At 50.3% G+C, this 18781-nt stretch overlaps 1 protein-coding gene across 13 annotated transcripts in view; it reads right to left on the bottom strand.

Moving 5' to 3' along the window:
- chl1b (cell adhesion molecule L1-like b) overlaps positions 1-18781 on the bottom strand; it is a 1336546-nt gene that overhangs the window by 637859 nt on the left and 679906 nt on the right. For all 13 annotated transcript variants that reach the window (XM_072472185.1, XM_072472186.1, XM_072472184.1 and 10 more), the window contains 2 exons: positions 13471-13655; positions 6556-6687 (listed from right to left, as the gene is read on the bottom strand). In XM_072472185.1, coding sequence (XP_072328286.1) covers positions 6556-6687; positions 13471-13655 — 317 coding nt within the window. The remainder of the gene's footprint in view (positions 1-6555; positions 6688-13470; positions 13656-18781) is intronic.

Raw genomic sequence — 18781 nt, 5'->3', positions numbered from 1 at the left:
AACTCCCACAACGTGCGGCCAATGGGCGCCGCGATTTTGAACCCCGCAGGATCTTCAGGCGCCACCATCTTGTCTCCCACACGGGACATGAACACCGATAGCATTCCAGGACCTGGGCCCCCAGGCTCCCCATCATCCGACATCAGCAACGACCGACCACGACTCGCCTCAGTGACGATCGACCAGTCTCGTCCGCACAACCTGGCCACCACATCGACCAGTGTGAAAATCAACCGCCACGTGACCTCTTGCCTGCTGGACTCCGGGAGCACCGAAAGCTTCATCCACCCGGATACGGTGAGGCGCTGCTCCCTCACGGTACACCCCATCAACCAAAGAATTTACCTGGCCTCCGGATCCCATTCAGTCGCGATCCGGGGGTTCTGCACGGTCACACTCACGGTCCAGGGCGTAGAATTCAGCGGCTTCCGCCTCTATGTCCTCCCTAACCACTGCGCTGCCCTACTACTCGGCCTGGACTTCCAGTGTAACCTCCAGAGCCTAACCCTCAAATTCGGCAGGCCCATACCACCCCTCACTATGTGCGGCCTCGCGACCTTAATGGTCGATCCGCCTTCCCTCTTCGCCAATCTAACCCCGGATTGCAAACCCGTCGCCACCAGGAGCAGACGGTACAGCACCCAGGAGAGGACCTTCATCAGGTCCGAGGTCCAGCAGTTGCTCCGGGAGGGCATTATCGAGGCCAGCAACAGCCCCTGGAGAGCCCAAGTGGTAGTCGTTAAAACTGGGGAGAAACACAGAATGGTCGTGGACTACAGCCAGACCATCAATCGGTACACGCAGCTCGACACGTACCCCCTCCCACGCATATCTGATATGGTCAATCAGATTGCGCAGTACCGGGTCTTCTCAACGGTGGACCGCAAATCCGCCTATCACCAGCTCCCCATCCGTAAATCAGACCGTCCATACACCGCTTTCGAGGCGGACGGTCGTCTCTATCTCTTCCTCAGGGTTCCCTTCGGCGTCACTAACGGGGTCTTGGTCTTCCAAAGGGAGATGGACCGAATGGTCGACCGGTACGGTTTGCGGGCCACATTCCAGTACCGAGACAACGTCACCATCTGCGGACATGATCAGCAGGACCACGATGCCAACCTCGCCAAATTTTTCCACACCGCCACTCTCCTCAACCTCACCTACAACAAGAAGTGCGTGTTTAGCACGGCCCGCTTAGCCATACTCGGCTATGTGGTCCAGAACGGAGTTCTGGGGCCCGATCCCGACCGCATGCGCCCCCTCATGGAGCTTCCCCTCCCCCACTGCCCCAAGGCCCTCAAACGCTGCCTGTGGCTCTTCTCGTACTACGCCCAGTGGGTCCCAAACTATGCGAACAAGGCCCGCCCACTTATTCAGTCCTCCCATTTTTCCCTGACGGCCGAGGCACAGCAGGCCTTCGCCCGTATCAGAGCCGATATCGCCAAGGCCGGGATGCACGCAGTAGACGAGACACTGCCCTTTCAAGTAGAGAGCGACGCATCGGACATCGCCCTAGCCGCCACCCTCCATCAGGCAGGCAGACCCGTGGCATTCTTGTCCCGCACCCTTCATGCCTCAGAAATTCAGCACTCATCCATCGAAAAAGAGGCCCAAGCTATCGTTGAAGCTGAGCGGCATTGGAGACATTACCTGGCCTGCAGGAGATTCACTCTCCTTACTGACCAATGGTCGGTAGCCTTCATGTTCAATAACACACAGCGGGGCAAGATCAAAAACGATAAAATCTTGCGGTGGAGGATTGAGCTCTCCACCTATAATTACGAGATTTTGTATCACCCCGGAAACTCAACGAGCCCCCAGACGCCCTATCCCGAGGTACATGTGCCAGCGCACAAGTAGATCGACTCCGGACCTTGCACGACAGCCTTTGTCACCCGGGAGTCACATGGTTGTACCATTTCATAAAGGCCTGCAACCTGCACCAACTGAAACACGTATATTCTCAGTGTGGTCGATGAGTACTCCAGGTTCCCCTTCACCATCCATGCCCCGACATGACGTCAGCCACCGTCATCAAAGCCCTAAACATTATCTTTGCTCTGTCCGGTTTCCCCGCCTATATCCACAGTGACAGGGGATCCTCATTCATGAGCGATGAGCTACGTCAGTTCCTGCTCAGCAGGGGTATCGCCTCCAGCAGGACGACCAGCTATAAACCCCGGGGAAACGGGCAAGTAGAGAGGGAGAACGGGACAGTATGGAGGGCCATCCAACAGGCCCTATGGTCCAGGAACCTCCCAGCCTCTCGCTGGCAGGAGGTCCTCCCTGATGCACTCCACTCCATTCGGTCACTGCTGTGCACCGCTACTAACAAACCCCATGAACATCTTTTTGCCTTCCCCAGGAAGTCCACATCCGGGGTGTCGCTCCCGACTTGGCTCGCAGCTCCAGGACCAGTCCTGCTCCATAGGCACGTCCGCCTCCACAAGGCGGACCCATTGGTGGAAAGGGTGCAATTGCTCCATGCCAACCTCCAGTATGCCTACGTGGCGTACCCCGACGGCCGCCAAGATACTGTCTCCCTCAGGGACCTGGCACCAGCAGGTTCCACACACACACACCTCTCCGGCCCGGCGCCACGCTCCCCTCCCCCGGCGCTCCCAGCATTAACCCCACCCGGACCATCCGTCCTTCCCCTGCCCACGACTGAGGATGAAGAGGATTTTGGCACGCTCCCAGTTCAGTTTCTGATCAATGGTAACCCCCAGGATGTTGATTACCGCTGATTAGAAACTGAACTGCACATCCACCACCTAGCCCCACAGGCGACCCCCAACCCTCCCTCATCCCCCTCCCTCTTCAACCCCTCCTCCATCACTCCCATCCCCACCACCACTGTGAGCCATGCATGTGGCTAACAATACTGTCTCTGTGCCTCCACAGAAAAAGCTCTCCCACAATCGGTGGGAGGGGGCCCGGACTGGTGGTGGGGTGCAGGAGGTGAGATTCCTCATTCTCCTTCGAGGAATGGGCCTTGGAGGTGACTGGGGTGGCCAAACACAGATCGGTCACCAACGCGGAGGCTGGCAGATGCCGCAGAGGTGAGGAACCACCGGGCTCCACGCGGAGTACCTGTCAAACCTGAGTTAGATCATAGAATTTACAATTCAGGATTCAATTCGGCCCATCGAGTCTGAACCGGCCCTTGGAAAGAGCATCCATGCCTCTACCCTATCCCCATAACCCAGTCACTCCACCTAACCTTTTTGGACACTAAGGGCAATTTATCATGGCCTCGCAACCTAACCTGTGTATCTTTGGACTGTGGGAGGAAACCGGAGCACCTGGAGGAAACCAATGCAGACATGGGGAGAACGTGCAGACTCCGCACAGGCAGTGACCCAAGCCGGGAATCAGACCTGGGACCATGGAGCTTTGAGGCAACTGTGCTAGCCACTGTGCAACCGTGCTGCCCTTGTTATTGCCTTACTGACTGACCCATCCCTCCCACTGACCATGTGTCTATTCTCATGAAGGTCCTCAAGCCAACGGAGCCGGCCCATCCCAGGCGGCCCCCTCTCCTGAATCGGAGGAGAACATCTCGGAGGTGAGCTGCGAGGATGCAACCGTGGTCACGGCACAGCTTTCATCTCCATCCCCACCCCCTACCAGTGCAGATACACACACCTCGGTGGGATATGTTAGTGGACAAGATTCTGGGGCACAATCTGGTAAGCACCACAAGGCTGCTGATGTACATCAGGTGGAGGCAGGAACCTCCAAACGAGACAGCAGTCGGAGGTCTGCTTGATCCCAGGATCCAGCTGTGTCCCAACCTGGTGCTCAGCCTGTGGAACTGAGTTACCCGGAGCTGATGGAGATTATAGGGAGTGACCAGGACATTCAGAGGGAGATGTCAGCGTCACTCCAGCAGATCCACAGCCAATTGGAGGAGTTCCAGAGGCAATGGGCGCAGCAGGTGGCGCTGGCAATGAGTGGCACCGAGGCCAACACTGCTAGCATGGCAACCGCAGTGGAGAGCTTGGTGCACGACATCAGCACCATTTGTGAAAGTGTCAAAGGTGTCGCGCAGTCGGTGATTGTCATGGCCGAGGGTCTCGGCAGAATGTCCGACTCACTGGGGGATGTGACCCAGTATCAGGCTGACATGTCCTGCTCTCAGATGGGTATGGTCGAGGCGCTACGGAGCTTGTCTCAGTTGCAGGTGGGCATTGCTGAGGTGCTGCAGAGCATGTCCCAGTCACTGAGGAGCATCACTGAGGATGTCAACACTATGGTGCAGACCATGGAGAACCACCAGGGCTGGCAGAGTCAGATAATGCAGGAGTAGCTGGGGCTCAAACCAGCTGCCCCTCCATCCTAAGGTGGGCCCGATGGGCATCGACCAGGAGAAGGGGGCGCTGAGTGCTAACCCAGACCCGTCACATGGAATGACAATGGTGGCCACCAGCTTCCCCGAGTGCCACCCTTCTGATGAGGCTGCATGTGCATGTGCCACCAACAAGTGAGTCTGGGCCCTCCGGCCCCAGGGCCCCCAGAGGACACCCGCCAAGGAAATCAAAGGTCACCGGACGAGGTAGGCAGCTGGCAGCCTTCACCTCATATGTGCATCCTGGGGAAACACCTCGACATAGCGGTAGAGCTGGGAGGTCCAGGCACATTGAGGACCCCTAATGGCAACGGGGGAGCTGGTTGGGCATGGTGGGGGGACAGGATAGGTAGGGGTTGGGGGAGGGGGGGGAGGGGCAGCACCATCGTGAGTGGGGTACCGTACAGCACATGAAATACATTTTTGCACAATCATTATGCTGCCTCTGTCACTTCCTTCCGCAATTCGGACTTGCCTCCAAACCCTTGGCCCATCTCTCCAGGCATTCCCCACCCTCCCTGTGGCGCTCACACATCCTCCAACCGTGGACATGTCCCTGGAGCTGTTTCTCATCCCCTGGGTGTTCAGATGTTGCGCGTGTGGTGTTGCCTACCGCAGTGTTCAAGCACAGTGTCCAGTCATCAGGATGTGATTGGGATGCTAGACAATGGCTCCCACGTGCTGCATGGCCCGTCCACCCACGGGAATCCACTTGGCTTGTGTGAAGTGCTCACTTAACCACGATTGCCAATTCCCTATTAGCAATAGCCTTCAGCCGCGCAGCCAGAGGCCTCAGCAGTCTGTGGGGGGTATGGGTGATCGGTGGAACAAATGGGATGGGCAGGGACAAGGGTTGCCGCCGGAATGGCTACACACGATCCAGGGGTTGGCATGGTGGTGCTGCGAGCCTGTTGCCCTCCCAGCTCCTCCCTCCCACCCTCCATGGCAGCCCACCCCATGTGGAGGGTCCTCACCCCCACCGAGCACTGGGGTAGCAAGCCCAGCAATGGGGCTCTTTGCCTGTGAGCAAAGATAGCTACTCACCTCCTCAGCTCTCCACAGAAGCCCTTCCGCCAGTTTCATGTTTTTCAAAAGGAGTACTAATTGGCACCAGTGTGAGCACTTGCTGGGGGGGCCGTATAATATGGGATCGTTTTCATTAATTGAATGGAAATGGGACTGAAGTGGCGATAATTGGCTTATCACCACGCTATGGCGAGATCCCACTTTTGCCTATGGGAATGACCCGGTTGCATTGCAAGCTGTTTGGCACCTGCCACAGATCTAATTTTAGGCCGCTCCTGCTATTCACCGGCCTCGCTTGCGCAATGAGGCCAGAGATTCACGCCCTAAGTGTGGGCTAGACCAGGGAGAAACTCCCCAAGGCCCCAAAAATTAACTATGTGTGGGTGAATACCGGTCTGGATCTCATCCAAAAAGCCAGCAGGAAACCGCGACCAAACTTGCCAAAAATAATATTTTTGGTTGAATCGCGTTCAACATTTTGTATCCAATATGGCTTCAGAACTTCGGAAATGTGTTCAAAAGAGGAGACATTTTGGGTTGAACATATCGGGCGGGATTCTCCGTCCTGCCCCATCACTTTACTGGTGCGGCACCCCACTGCTGGCAGCTGGATTCGCCGTAACGCCAGCTGGCCATTGTGGGCAGCCCCATGCTGTCGGGAAACCCCCGGGCGTGGGTGCACTGCCGGCGCAATGGAGAATCCCGCCAGCCGAGAATCCAGCCCATTAACTCTGGTTTCTCTCTGCACAGATGCTGCCAGGCTGGCTGAGCTTTCCGAGCACTTTCTGTTTTTATTTCAGATCTCCAGCAGTATTTTGCTTTTATTTTAATTGGTTTGTTCTGTTAGAGAGTAACCACAAAGCTTGCATAGTGCGGAGCTGAGTTCTGTCGTTGGTCCTGCCGTTACACCAGGGACTAAAGAGGTCACTTTCAGCCTATAGAAGCAACCACCATCAGAAGTGCATGCAAGTATTCCAAATCTATGGTGAAATATTGGACCTCTGTCCTTCTTGCTATGCACTCCAACCTACCCCTTTTCCCAATCATTATTTATGCACGAGACCTTCAATGCTTTCCAATCATAATGATGAATTACTTTTTGACATTAATCTTGATACTATCCAATGATTTTCATTCATATACATTTTTTTTTCCATTTATCTGCAAATGTTTCTTACCGTTCAAAGGTTTTCCATTCACTTTCCATTGAACCTGCGGCTGTGGCTGACCACCTATTTCACATTCTAATTCAGCATTTTCCTCAGAGAAATATACTTTACTTCTGGGCTTTTTGATCCAGTAAGGGGAGGCTGTTAAAACAACAAAGTTGCAAATTAAAAGTGTTGAAGGATTATAATTATTTTCATTCTCCATTTATAACATTGTATGTTGCATCACGGTGGGGGGCAGCACGGCAGCACAAGTGATTAGCACTATGGCTTCATAGCGCCAGGGTCCCAGGTTTGATTCCCTGCTGGGTCACTGTCTGTGCGGAGTCTGCACGTTCTCCTCGTGTCTGCGTGGGTTTCCTCCGGGTGCTCCGGTTTCCTCCCACAGTCCAAAGACGTGCAGGTTAGGTGGATTGGCCATGATAAATTGCCCTTAGTAACCAAAAAAGGTTAGCAGGGGTTATTGGGTTACGGGGTTAGGGCTCAAGTGGGTCAGTGCAGACTCGATGGGCCGAATGGCCTCCTTCTGCACTGTATGTTCTATGTTCTATCACATGGAAAGAGCTGGAGAACAATCAAAAGAACTCAGAATCTCCTCCAACTGAAGTCTGCAAATTCTAATTGTTTTAATGCATTTCATCTTTTTAGGTTAGATGCCAGTCTCCTGTCCAGCCTTGTCTGAGAATCTCTATCCTGATTTCATTTCCCTCCACTTAATCTCACACAGACTGGACCTGGCATGTATAGTCTGTCCTCCTGCCAGTCAAAGGCAAGTAGACAGGGTTGAGTATTTGCAACTTCAGCCACAATTACTGCATTCATTAAGATTCAGATTCAAAAGCTCTGCAGGTCTCGATACCATGCTCAAAAATATAATTTGAATCTCAGCAGTTTGACTTTAGACAATGACCAGAACAGGACATCTGCCACTTGAGCTCGTGCTGATGCTATTAAAATCACTGGAGTCAGCTCCAATTCCTTTGTTGCTGAATCCAGGCACCAAGCTAAAATTATTTTCCCCGACAGAAAACTGTTCAATCTCAAATCTGACCCCAATAAATTCCAGACATGAATGTGTGTCAATTCGAAAGCATCACCCAGGGACTAATAAAATGCAAAACTGTAAATTTTCAGAAGCAGCAATCCATCCCCTAAAAAGTAAGAGTCGATGAGACTCTTGATCATTGGAAACTACTCGTCAAAGACTCCTAGGCTGCTTTAGGGATAACCTAGGAAATTAGGAAGTCTTGTAAACACATCAAAATTCTGAACATACTCATAACATTGAATCTTATACTATGTATAAACAAAGTTCAACGTCAGGAATGATTTGCTTTATCCCCTCTAAAGCACTAATTCTGACTTAAACTCAAAATATCGGTAGAGTGAAACTCAACTTCCAACCGAGTTCAGACAAGATACAAGTATCCTGGAGATGGTGTTTCCTTCACATCAATGATAATTTATTGGCAAAGAGAAAGTTCCAGAATAAAAGAAAGCAAAATGTATTTAAAAGAATCAATAGGTTTTAAAATAAATCAGACAAAATATATGAGTATTGTTTTCGGAGCAAAGCTGTTTCAAATGAAAAATTGACACTGATTCCAAAAAATATCAAGATTATTCTGAAACATGAAGCAATTTACAATATAGCTTTTCTGTAAGCATTTAGAAATTCATTTCTTGGGATTTTTGGCATCACTGAAAAAATCCTTGTTAAGACAGTTGTGGAGCTCCGTCACTATCGACATCTGGGGCGGGATTCTCCGACCCCCCGCTGGGTCGGAGAATCGGTGGGGGGGCGGAGTGAATCCCGGCCCCGCCGGCCGCCGAATTCTCTGGCACTGAAAATTCGGCAGGGGTGGAAATTGAGCCGCGCCGGTCCCCCCCCCGGCGATTCTCCGGCCAGCGATGGGACGAAGTCCCGCTGCTGTCATGCCAGTCCCGCCGGCGTGAATCAAAGCACCTACCTTACAGGCGGGACTGGCGGTGCGGACGGGCTCCGGGGTCCTGGGGGGGGGGGCAATCAGGCCCCGCGGGGTGCCCCCACGGTGGCCTGGCCCGTGATCGGGGCCCACCGATCCGCGGGCGAGCCTGTGCCATGGGGCACTCTTTTCCTTCCGCCTCGGCCATAGCCTCCGCGATGGCCGATGCGGAAGTGACCCCCACCCCGCACATGCGCGGGGATGACGTCAGCAGCCGCTGACGCTCCCGCGCATGCGCAGACCTCCGCTGACCGGCGGAGTCCTTTGGCCCCGCCTGGCGTGGCACCAAAGGCCTTGCCCGCCAGCCAGCAGCACGCCAACCACTCCGGCCCGGGCCTAGCCCCTTAAGGTGCGGGCTTGGCCCCTAAAGGTGCGGATTCTCCGCACCTTTGGGGAGGCCAGATGCCGGAGTGATTCACGCCACTCCGTCCCGCCGGGACCCTCTGCCCCGCAGGGTAGGGGAGAATCTTGTTGCCCATTATCCCATATGGGACTGGAGGAACCACATCTAAATAAGGAAAGTGATGAAGGGGTTCCTACAATATTGTTTTTTTAATGTTAAATTATCAATTAATATCACATCATTCTCTGACAGGTTTAGATTTTACAGTCTACAAGTAATCATGCCCAGGGAGCTTAAAGTGGGTTTACATTTGAATTAAGTAAATCAACATTTATTTTTCCAACTTGAAATATATTTACTAAACCATTATCAAAGGCTTCCACTAGATGGTGTAGATCAGCTTAAAATAAGGGAAGGAAATTTTTGAAAACCAAAGTCATACACTTAATGTCATGCTCAGAATGTATTTACTTTTTCAATGTCCACTTTGTATGGAAAAAGGAGTATCTTTCCTTGTCCTGGAGTGTGTCTTCCAATTAATTAATTCAGCAGCAAGCTTGCTGAGTTTAAAAATAAATAAGTTTATTTATTCTCGCCCATTTACCCCGAATTAAACAGAACATCACGCACCCACACACACCAAGACTGGATATAGATAAAGGTCATGCACTTTTAAAGATTAGTTATCCCAGTCTCTGATTTATGGTCATTGGTCTCCACATGGCAGACCTGTGGTCTTTTGAATGGAACTTATGATGGTCTTCTAATGCAAAGAATTCACAGCAGGTTGTAAAGTTTCTTGTACTCAAATAGCTGGGAAGTTGGTTCTCAGACAAACTTTAAACTGGAACTGTTGACATATTCTGGCTGGCTGGTGTCTCCCAAATGGTTTCCGAGTCTGTTTCATAGACTGATTGACCTGTTGCGCCTGATGGCTTTGATGGAACTGCCTGCACCCAGCTCCAGCTGATCATTTCAACAAACAAAAAAACATGGTGATTTTCATGTGGCTTTCACAAGTTCAAGGCCTTTTCCAAATAAGGTGTGGCGTTCATGTTGATTCTATATCCTGTGTAACGCTGTTTAGGTCCACTATGTCCTTTTTGGATGGGAAAAATCATGGTGATGCAACGAGAAGTTGATAGTGGCCATGCACTCCCATCTACCACAAATTAAGTTTTAATCGTTCCTTTTTTCCAGTACAAGACATGTAAAGTCTGCTAACACCATAGTCTTTTGTGTGTAGGCCCATCCTTAAACAGAGAGATGTGTGAATCCCCAGATGGCTGTGGATATCCATATTTAATTAGGTGTTCGACTAAGGCTTTTTCATGTCTGTAGCCCAAATGCCAATAGTCACACAAATTGTGGCAGCCATCTTAACACTGGTTTGTGTTCAATTTTTAAAAGTACTGACTGAAAGTTCATACTGCTGGTACTGGGTATGACACTGAACAAAATGATTAAAATCTAAAAATAATCTAATCATGTTTCTTCTCACAGTACAACTCATGTCCTAACCTGTGATGTGTCCGTCAAACCAACAGCTGCTATGATAAACACAGATAATGCACGGAACTGTAATGTGACAGCTTATCTCCTGTTTCTCCATGCTCAACTTCGAACAATCCCATTCTTGTTAAATACGTGGCACTTTAATCATTTTTGAAAATTTCTCTTCAGGACACTTTCCATATCAAAGGCAGGGAGAAGGCAGAGTAGAAAACTGCAGGCACTCACTTAAAAATTCTTATTTCTTCAGTTTATTTTTCCTTCGGCAATGCTTTCAGCAATTTTGTTGCCTGTTCTCAAAGTATCATAACTGGTTAATGGGGTGCCTTCTTTCATTGATATCTGCCTCTCCCATCACGTATGCCAAACAACAGCATTTCACACTAACTGTCAGTATTTTGAGGGTCAATCAGCAGTTTAGTTTGGTCCGACTCATCTTCACTTCTATCTTACTCCTACCATGGTCTACCTGATAATGGAAAGGATCAAACCATTCATTAAATGATTGAGGACTCTTTTGAGCTAACTTGCTCACATATTGCTCCCCACCACTGCCCTGTAGCTCAGACAATAAGGGACAGGAGCAGGAATAGGCCATTTGGCATGTTATGTCTTTCATGCCATGCAAACAGATCAAAGCTGATCATCTACCTCTGATGTAATTTTTTCCATTATCCCCATATCCCTAGTTGTCAGCAGTATTCAGTAATCTTCAATTTCCACATCTCAATGATTGAGCTTTCACAGCTCTCTGGGTTAGTCCCAGACACTCACCAGCATCTGAGTGAAGAAATTCCTCCTGACCTCAGTCTACCCCTTACCCTGTGGTTCTAGACTAGGCTCTATACAATGAAGCAAGACATTGCTACTCTTCTACTCAAATCCCCCTGTGATAAAGGCTAACTTAACATTTGCCTTCAAAAATTTCTTGCTGTATTTGCATACTAGCTTTCTGTGATTTTTGAACAAGGATATCCAGTCCCTTTGAACCTCAAAACTTCCCAATCTTTCATTATATCAGAAATACTCTGCTTTTCTGTATGTTCTACAAAACTACACATTTATTCACAGTATATTGCATCAACCATCACTTAGCTTGTCCAAATTCCCGTGAAGCCTCTTTGCATCCTCCTCACAACTTACATTCCCATCTAGTTTTGTGTCATTTTATTTGGAAATATTACAATTGGTCCTCACATCCAAATCATTTATATAGGTTGTGATCAGCTGTGACACAAGCACTGATCCTTGTGATACCCCACTGTAACAGCCTATCAACCTGAGAATTACCTGTTTATTCCTTGTCTGGTTTCTGTCCGTTAACCAATTCTTAATCCATACCAGTATATTACCCCAATCCCATGTGCTTTAACTTTGTTTACTAACCTTCTGTGTGGAACTATTTAGAAAAATGTCTGAAAATCTAAATACACCATATTCAATGGTTCTCCTTTATCTATGCTACATCCTCAAAAAACTCCACAATTTCCCTTTCATATATCCATGCTGATTGCCCAATCATATCATTATTTTCCAAGTGTCCAGTCATCACATCATTTATAATAGGTTCTAACATTTTCTCTTATGCTGACGTCAAATTAGGTCTCATTTTTCTCTCTCCCTCTTTAGATATTTATAGGTAACACCTTATTGTTGTGATCTCGGTCAGGTGTGACCAAACACTTGGAGCAGGTTCCAAGTGAAAACTGAATTAATGCACTTGGCTCATCAGGCAAATTTGACCTTATCAGGCCTGAATGCAACCCATAATTGAGCTGTCCTCAATTTGGATTTAGTTTGTACATTCTCAGCTGCAGAAAAAGAAAGTCTGATGGTGTAATGGGTATTGTCCCTGCCTCTGAGCCAGAAGCTCCAGGTTCACGTCCCACTCCTTGATGGCCAAGGAAGATGCCTTGATAATACTTGATTTATTTGGCTATATTAACTGAAAATCCTTCCAACATGCACCAAGAGTGGGAGAAATTCCTGGTCAGCCATGTGACAGAAAGAAAATTGGAGTGTCGACCATCACTCTTCACAGTTTTGGATTACAACATGCAGGTAAGTGTATACGTTTCCACAGCAGCACTGGCTCCTCAGTGAGTTGCTTGGCTGGACAGCCGGTGGTGCCAACAGCAGTGGGTTCAGTTCCTGTTCTGGCTGGGGTAGATTCAGGACCTGCTTGCTTACCCTACACATGGCGGATGTTGTGGCGATGTGGATTGGTCCTGCTAGCAGGCAGAGAATTCAAGATAGCTCTCACAGTAGTAAAAGAAAGTCCAAACAGAATTAGCATAATTGGTAATCTAACCCGGAAATTAAACTGACAGATATTGTGTGATTTTATGTGATAGTCTTGCTTCATTTTCCAAGGTCTGCCTACTTTTTACACAAAAATAATGTAAACGAAGCATACTGATTGTTTTTGTATTAGATGTTGCTCAGAGGGTAAACATAAAGCAAGAAATTCTTGCATGTATATAGTTTTTCACAACCATCAGACATCCCAGTTTTGCAGTCAATGAAGCACTTTTGCGTTTGTGAATTTGCACACAACAAACTTCCACTAACAGCAATGTGATAAAGACCAGATAATCTGCTATTTTATGTGCTGCTGAATGAGGGATATCTATTGGCCTTGACACTGGGTAGAACTCCCCAACTCTCCTGAATAGTGCCATGGCACCTTTGACAACATCTGAGTGGGAAGATGGGCCTTGATTTCATGCTTTATCTGAAAGGTGGCATAATCCGACAGTGAAGCACGACCTCAGTATTGCATTAGAGTGTCAGTGTAAATATTTTGTGCTCAAACCCTACAGGGGGACTTGAACCCAGAACCCTGTGACTCAGAGGCAAAAGTGCTACAAACTGAGCCACGGCTGACACGACACATTAGGTAATGCAGGGTTTTTTTTGCGAAGGGGGCAATACATTTTCTCTGGATCACAGTTACAATCTTATTCACTTCAATGAGTGTAGCATTTGTCAAAGAAACACTTTGCAAACAGCATTGTCCTACTGAAAAGTGATCACATTGAAGGTGGTAAGACAGAAATAAAATGGGCAGACATAGTTCATTACCTTCCACTGTAACTGAAAAGGCATGTTTCACTGCATCAAATACATTTTCCGCTTTGCACTCATACTTTCCAGCATCAAATTCTGTTACGTTAAATATTTTCAAAGTTTTGTTGAAATTCACTTCAGTTGCTTTTTGTTTCGGCATATCGCCATCTATCTTCGCCCAGGAGATTTGCGGTGTGGGGCTGTGGAATAAACAACAAGTGGTTGGAGTTAATCTGATCACTCAAACCAGAATTCCATGGTCCTCAACAGGCTGAATACATAGGATTAAATTAACAATTCGCCCTGTATACTAATGATCTGTTCATGCTAATTACTGAATTATAGTTGAAGATATTAGAACTAGATTATTGCTGAAATGTTTTTTTTGCCAAAGCCTTTTGTCTTGCAAGAATACACAACGTAAAGGGAGCAACACTTCATGCTTAATGTGAAGAGAGTTTTGATTGGTTGGTGTTGGTATGCGGTAAACTTTAAAAAAAAAATATTTTTATTCAAATTTTTGTCAAAAACATAATTTTTGCATAACCGTACGCAACAATTAACAGAACAAAATAAATGTTAACCATATATACAAAGAAAAGAACAATACAACACAACGATCCCCTCCCCCCCCTGCCTAACCCCCCCCCCCCCGGATGCTGCTGCTGCTGACCCTTACTGCTCTCCTAGAAAGTCGAGAAACGGCTGCCACCTCCGAGAGAACCCCGCCATGGACCCTCTCAAGGCAAACTTTATTTTCTCGAGACTGAGAAACCCAGCCATGTTACTAACCCAGGCCTCTACACTCGGGGGCTTCGAGTCCCTCCACATTAGAAGGATCCGTCTCCGGGCTACCAGGGAGGCAAAGGCCAATACGTCGGCCTCTTTCGCTTCCTGAACTCCCGGATCGTCTGACACACCAAAGATCGCTATCTCTGGACTCGGCACCACCCGCGTGTCCAAGATCTTGGACATTGCCTAAGCAAAACCCTGCCAGAATCCCTTAAGAGCCGGGCATGCCCAGAACATATGGACATGATCTGCAGGGCTTCTCGCACACCTCGCACATTTATCCTCAGCCCCAAAGAGCTTGCTCATCCTGGTTGCCGTCATGTGCCCCCGGTGGACCACCTTAAACTAGACTAAGCTAAGCCCGGCACATGATGAAGAGGAATTGACCCTATTTAGGGCATCCACCCACCGACCTGCATTCAGCTTCCCACCTAGCTCCTCCTCCCATTTGCCCTTAGGCTCCTCTACTGGTGCTTCCTCCGCCTCCTGAAGTTCCTGGTAGCACAAGTGGATAGCTCTGTGGCTTCACAGCGCCAGGATCCAGGGTTCAATTCCGGCTTGGGTCACTGTCTGTGCGGAGTCTGCACGTTCTCCCCATGTCTGCGTGGGTTTCCTCCGGGAGCTCCGGTTTCCTCCCACAGTCCAAAGACGTGCAGGTTAGGTGGATTGGCCATGATAAATTGCCCTTAGTGCCCAAAAAGGTTAGATGGGGTTGTTGGGTTATGGGGATAGGGTGGAAGTGAGGGCTTGACTGGGTCTGTGCAGACTCGATGGGCCGAATGGCCTCCTTCTACACTGTATGTTCAATGTTCTATGTTCTTCCCCTCCCCTACCCAGGTGCCGGAGACCACCGTATCCTGCGTGGGGGTAGCAGCGGAAATGATCCCACCTGTTTTTTCAGAAAGGCGCGTACCTGAAGGTATCTGAAAGCATTTCCAGGAGGCAAACTGAATTTCTCCTCCAGTGTTTTCAGGCTGGGGAAGGTCCCGTCTATGAACACATCCCCCATCCTTTTAATGCCTGCCCTATGCCAGCTTTGAAACCCTCCGTCTTTCTTGCCCGGGACAAATCTGTGATTGTTGCATAGTGGGGTCCAGACTAAGGCTCCCTCCACCCCTCTGTGCCTTCCCCACTGACACCAGATCTTTAATGCCGCCACCACCACCAGACTAGAGGAGTAGCGGGCCGGGCTAGAATGGCAGAGGTGCCATTACAAGTGCCCCTAGGCTGGTACCTTTGCATGAGGCTGCCTCTAACCGCTCCCACGCGACCCCTCCCCCAATACCCATTTCCTAATCATGGCTACGTTAGCCGCCCAATAGTAGCTGCAAATGTTCGGCAGCGCCAGGCCCCCCCGCCACCCCCCCCCCCCCCCCCCCCGACTGTGCTCTTGGTACAGTCTCTTTACTCGCGGGGTCTTATTTGCCCATACGAATCCCGAGATGATCTTGTTCACCCGCTTAAAGAAGGACTTAGGGATGAAGATGGGAAGGCACCGGAAGATGAACAGAAATCTGGGGAGCACCGTCATCTTAATGGTCTGCACCCTCCCAGCTAAAGATAGCGGGAGCATGCCCCACCTTTTGAAGTCCCCCTCCATCTACTCTACCAGCCGAGATAGATTAAGCTTGTGGAGGGCTTCCCACTTTCGAGCCACCTGTATCCCGAGGTACCGAAAGCTCTTCTCGACCAACTTCAGCGGAAGCTCTCCCAGTCCCTTTTCATGCCCCTTAGCTTGGATGACGAACATCTCGCTTTTCTTCTCATTTAGGTTGTACCCCGAGAAATTGCCAAAGTCCCTCAGAATCTGCATGACCTCCCCCCATCCCCTTTAGTGGGTCCGAAATGTACAGGAGCAGATCATCCGCATAAAGTGAGACCCAATGCTCCTCCCCCTGAACCAACCTCCGCCAGTTCTTTGAAGTCCGCAGCGCTATAGCCAGCGGCTCTATCGCAAGGGTGAATAATAACGGGGAGAGAGGGCACCACTACCTCATCCCCCAGTGGAGCCCATAGTATTCCGACCTCACCCTGTTCGTGCACACACTTGCCACGGGGCCTGGTAGAGTAGCTGGATCCAACCTATGAACCCCTCACCGAGTCCAAACCTTCTTAGCGCTTCCCACAGGTACTCCCATTCCACCCGGGCAAAGGCTTTCTCCATGTCCATTGACCACCACCACTTCTGCCTCCCCTCCCTCTGAGGGCATCATGATGATGTTTAGGAGCCTCCGTATATTGGAGTTCAATTCCCTGCCCTTGACGAAGCCTGTCTGATCCTCCCCTATCACCCCAGGGACACAGTCCTCAATCCTAGCAGCTATGGTCTTAGCCAGCAGTTTGGCATCTACGTTCAGGAGCGATATCGGTCTATAAGACCCACAGTGTAGCGGGTCTTTCGCTCATTTGAGGACGAGTGAAATCGAGGCCTGTGACATTTTGGGGGGAGGGTCCCTCTCTCTTTGGCCTCATTAAAGGTCCTTAGTAGGAGTGGGCACAGCAGTTCCGAAAATTTCTTGTAGAATTCTACAGGGTAGCCGTCCGGCCCCGGGGCTTTGCCCGACTGCATATTCCCGAAACTCTTTACCATCTCCTCCAGCTCTCTCGGGACCCCCAGTCCCTCCACCAGATTGTCTTCCACCTTTGGGAACCACAGTTGGTCCATGAATTGCTTCATTCCCCCCCCGGTGGGGGCTCTGACTCATACAATTTACCGTAAAACGTCCTAAAGACTTTGTTCACCCTCTCTGGATCTATGACCGTGTTGCCCTCCTTATCCCGTACTGCCCCAATTTCCCTGGCCGCCTCCCTCTTGCGAAGTTGGTGCGCCAGCATTCCACTCGCTTTCTCCCCGTATTCGTAGACAGCCCCTTTGGCCTTCCTCAGCTGTGCTACCGCCTTTCCTGTGGTCAGCAGGTCAAATTCCGCCTGCAGCCTCCGACTCTCTTTCAGTAGCCCCGTCTCGGGGGTCTCCGCATAACTCCTGTCTATTCTGAGTATCTCCCCGACTAGCCTTTCTCCCTCCGCTCTTTCTTTCTTCTCTCTATGGGACCTGATAGAGAACAACTCCCCTCTGATAACTGCCTTCAGGGCGTCCCACACCGTGGACGCTGCTACCTCCCCCGCATCATTATTTTCCAGGTAATTCTTGATGTTCCTCCTTATACGCCCACAAACCTCGTCGTGTGCCAGCAGCCCCACATCTAGCCTCCATAGTGGGGGCTGACCTCACTCCCCCGCAAGACGCAAATCCACCCAGTGTGGAGCATGATTGGAGACTGCAATGGCCGAGTATTCTGTCCCCTCCACCCTGGGGGCAACGCCCTGCTCATCACAAAGAAATCTATACAGGAGTAGACTTTGTGGATATGGGAAAAGAAAGAGAACTCTTACGCCCTGGGTTGGGCGAATCTCCACAGGTCTATGCCCCCCACCTGTTCCATGAATCCCCTCAGATTTTTAGCCGCCGCTGGTCACTTCCCCGACCTTGGGTTTGACCGGTCCAGTACAGAGTCTATAACTGTGTTAAAGTCAGCCCCATAATCAGATTGTGTGAGTCTAAGCCTGGAATTTTACCCAGCGTGCGTCTCATCAATTCCATGTCGTCCCAGTTCGGGGAGTAAACGTTCACTAGCACCACCTGAGTCCCCTGCAGTTTCCCGCTGACCATTATGTATCTGCCCCCCTTGTCAGCTACAATATTCCCTGCCTCAAAAGCCACCCGTTTGCTGACCAGGATTGCTACTCCTCTGGTCTTTGAATCCAGCCCCGAATGGAACACCTGGCCCACCCACCCTTTTCTCAATCTTGTTTGGGCTGCAAGTTTTAGGTGCGTCTCCTGTAGCATGGCTTCGTCTGCCTTTAACCCCTTTAGGTGCAAGAACACGCGAGCCCTCTTGATCGGCCCATTCATGCCCCGCACATTCCACGTGATCAACCTGGGGGGGCTGACCCCACCCCCCCCCCCTGCTGATTAGCCATCTCCCTTTTTTGGCCAGCCACGAGCCCGCGTCCCCCGCTTACTTGAGCCCTCCCATTGGAGCCCCCCCCCGAATCTCCCTCTGTTCCCCCATGTTGGCACCATTTCTGTCAGCCAAGCAGCATCCCCATTCTCCCCCCTCCCCCCCCCCCCCCCCCAGCAAACCCGTGATCCAAAACCCCCAAGTCAAGCACCCGCTTGACACTGGCTCTCCCCCCATTACGCTTCGCTTCCGAGAGTCAGCTAACACATGCTGACTCCGGCTGCTCCCGCCTCTGTCTCCGATTACTCAGATGCCTCATTTTGGGGGCCCCTCCCTCCCGATGGAAAGCCCAACTTATCTGCTTCAACAGCCCCCAAAGAACATTTTCCGCCCCCTCCCCCCAGCGAAACAAACAGCAAACCCCGGGCGCAAACCCGGCCCCACCAAAGAAACGGCTCCAGCTGCCAGGAGAGCAGCCCTACGTGTAGGACCCCCCTCCTCCCTCTGCGGCCAAGTTCTACAAAAGCCAAAAACATGGCCGACGAAACAGGGAACAAACAAAAATAAGAGGA

Source organism: Scyliorhinus torazame, chromosome 13 (genome assembly GCF_047496885.1).
Source record: "Scyliorhinus torazame isolate Kashiwa2021f chromosome 13, sScyTor2.1, whole genome shotgun sequence".
NCBI lineage: Eukaryota > Metazoa > Chordata > Chondrichthyes > Carcharhiniformes > Scyliorhinidae > Scyliorhinus > Scyliorhinus torazame.
Note: the sequence above shows the minus strand (reverse complement) of the source record. Positions and strands in the feature narration are given on the sequence as shown.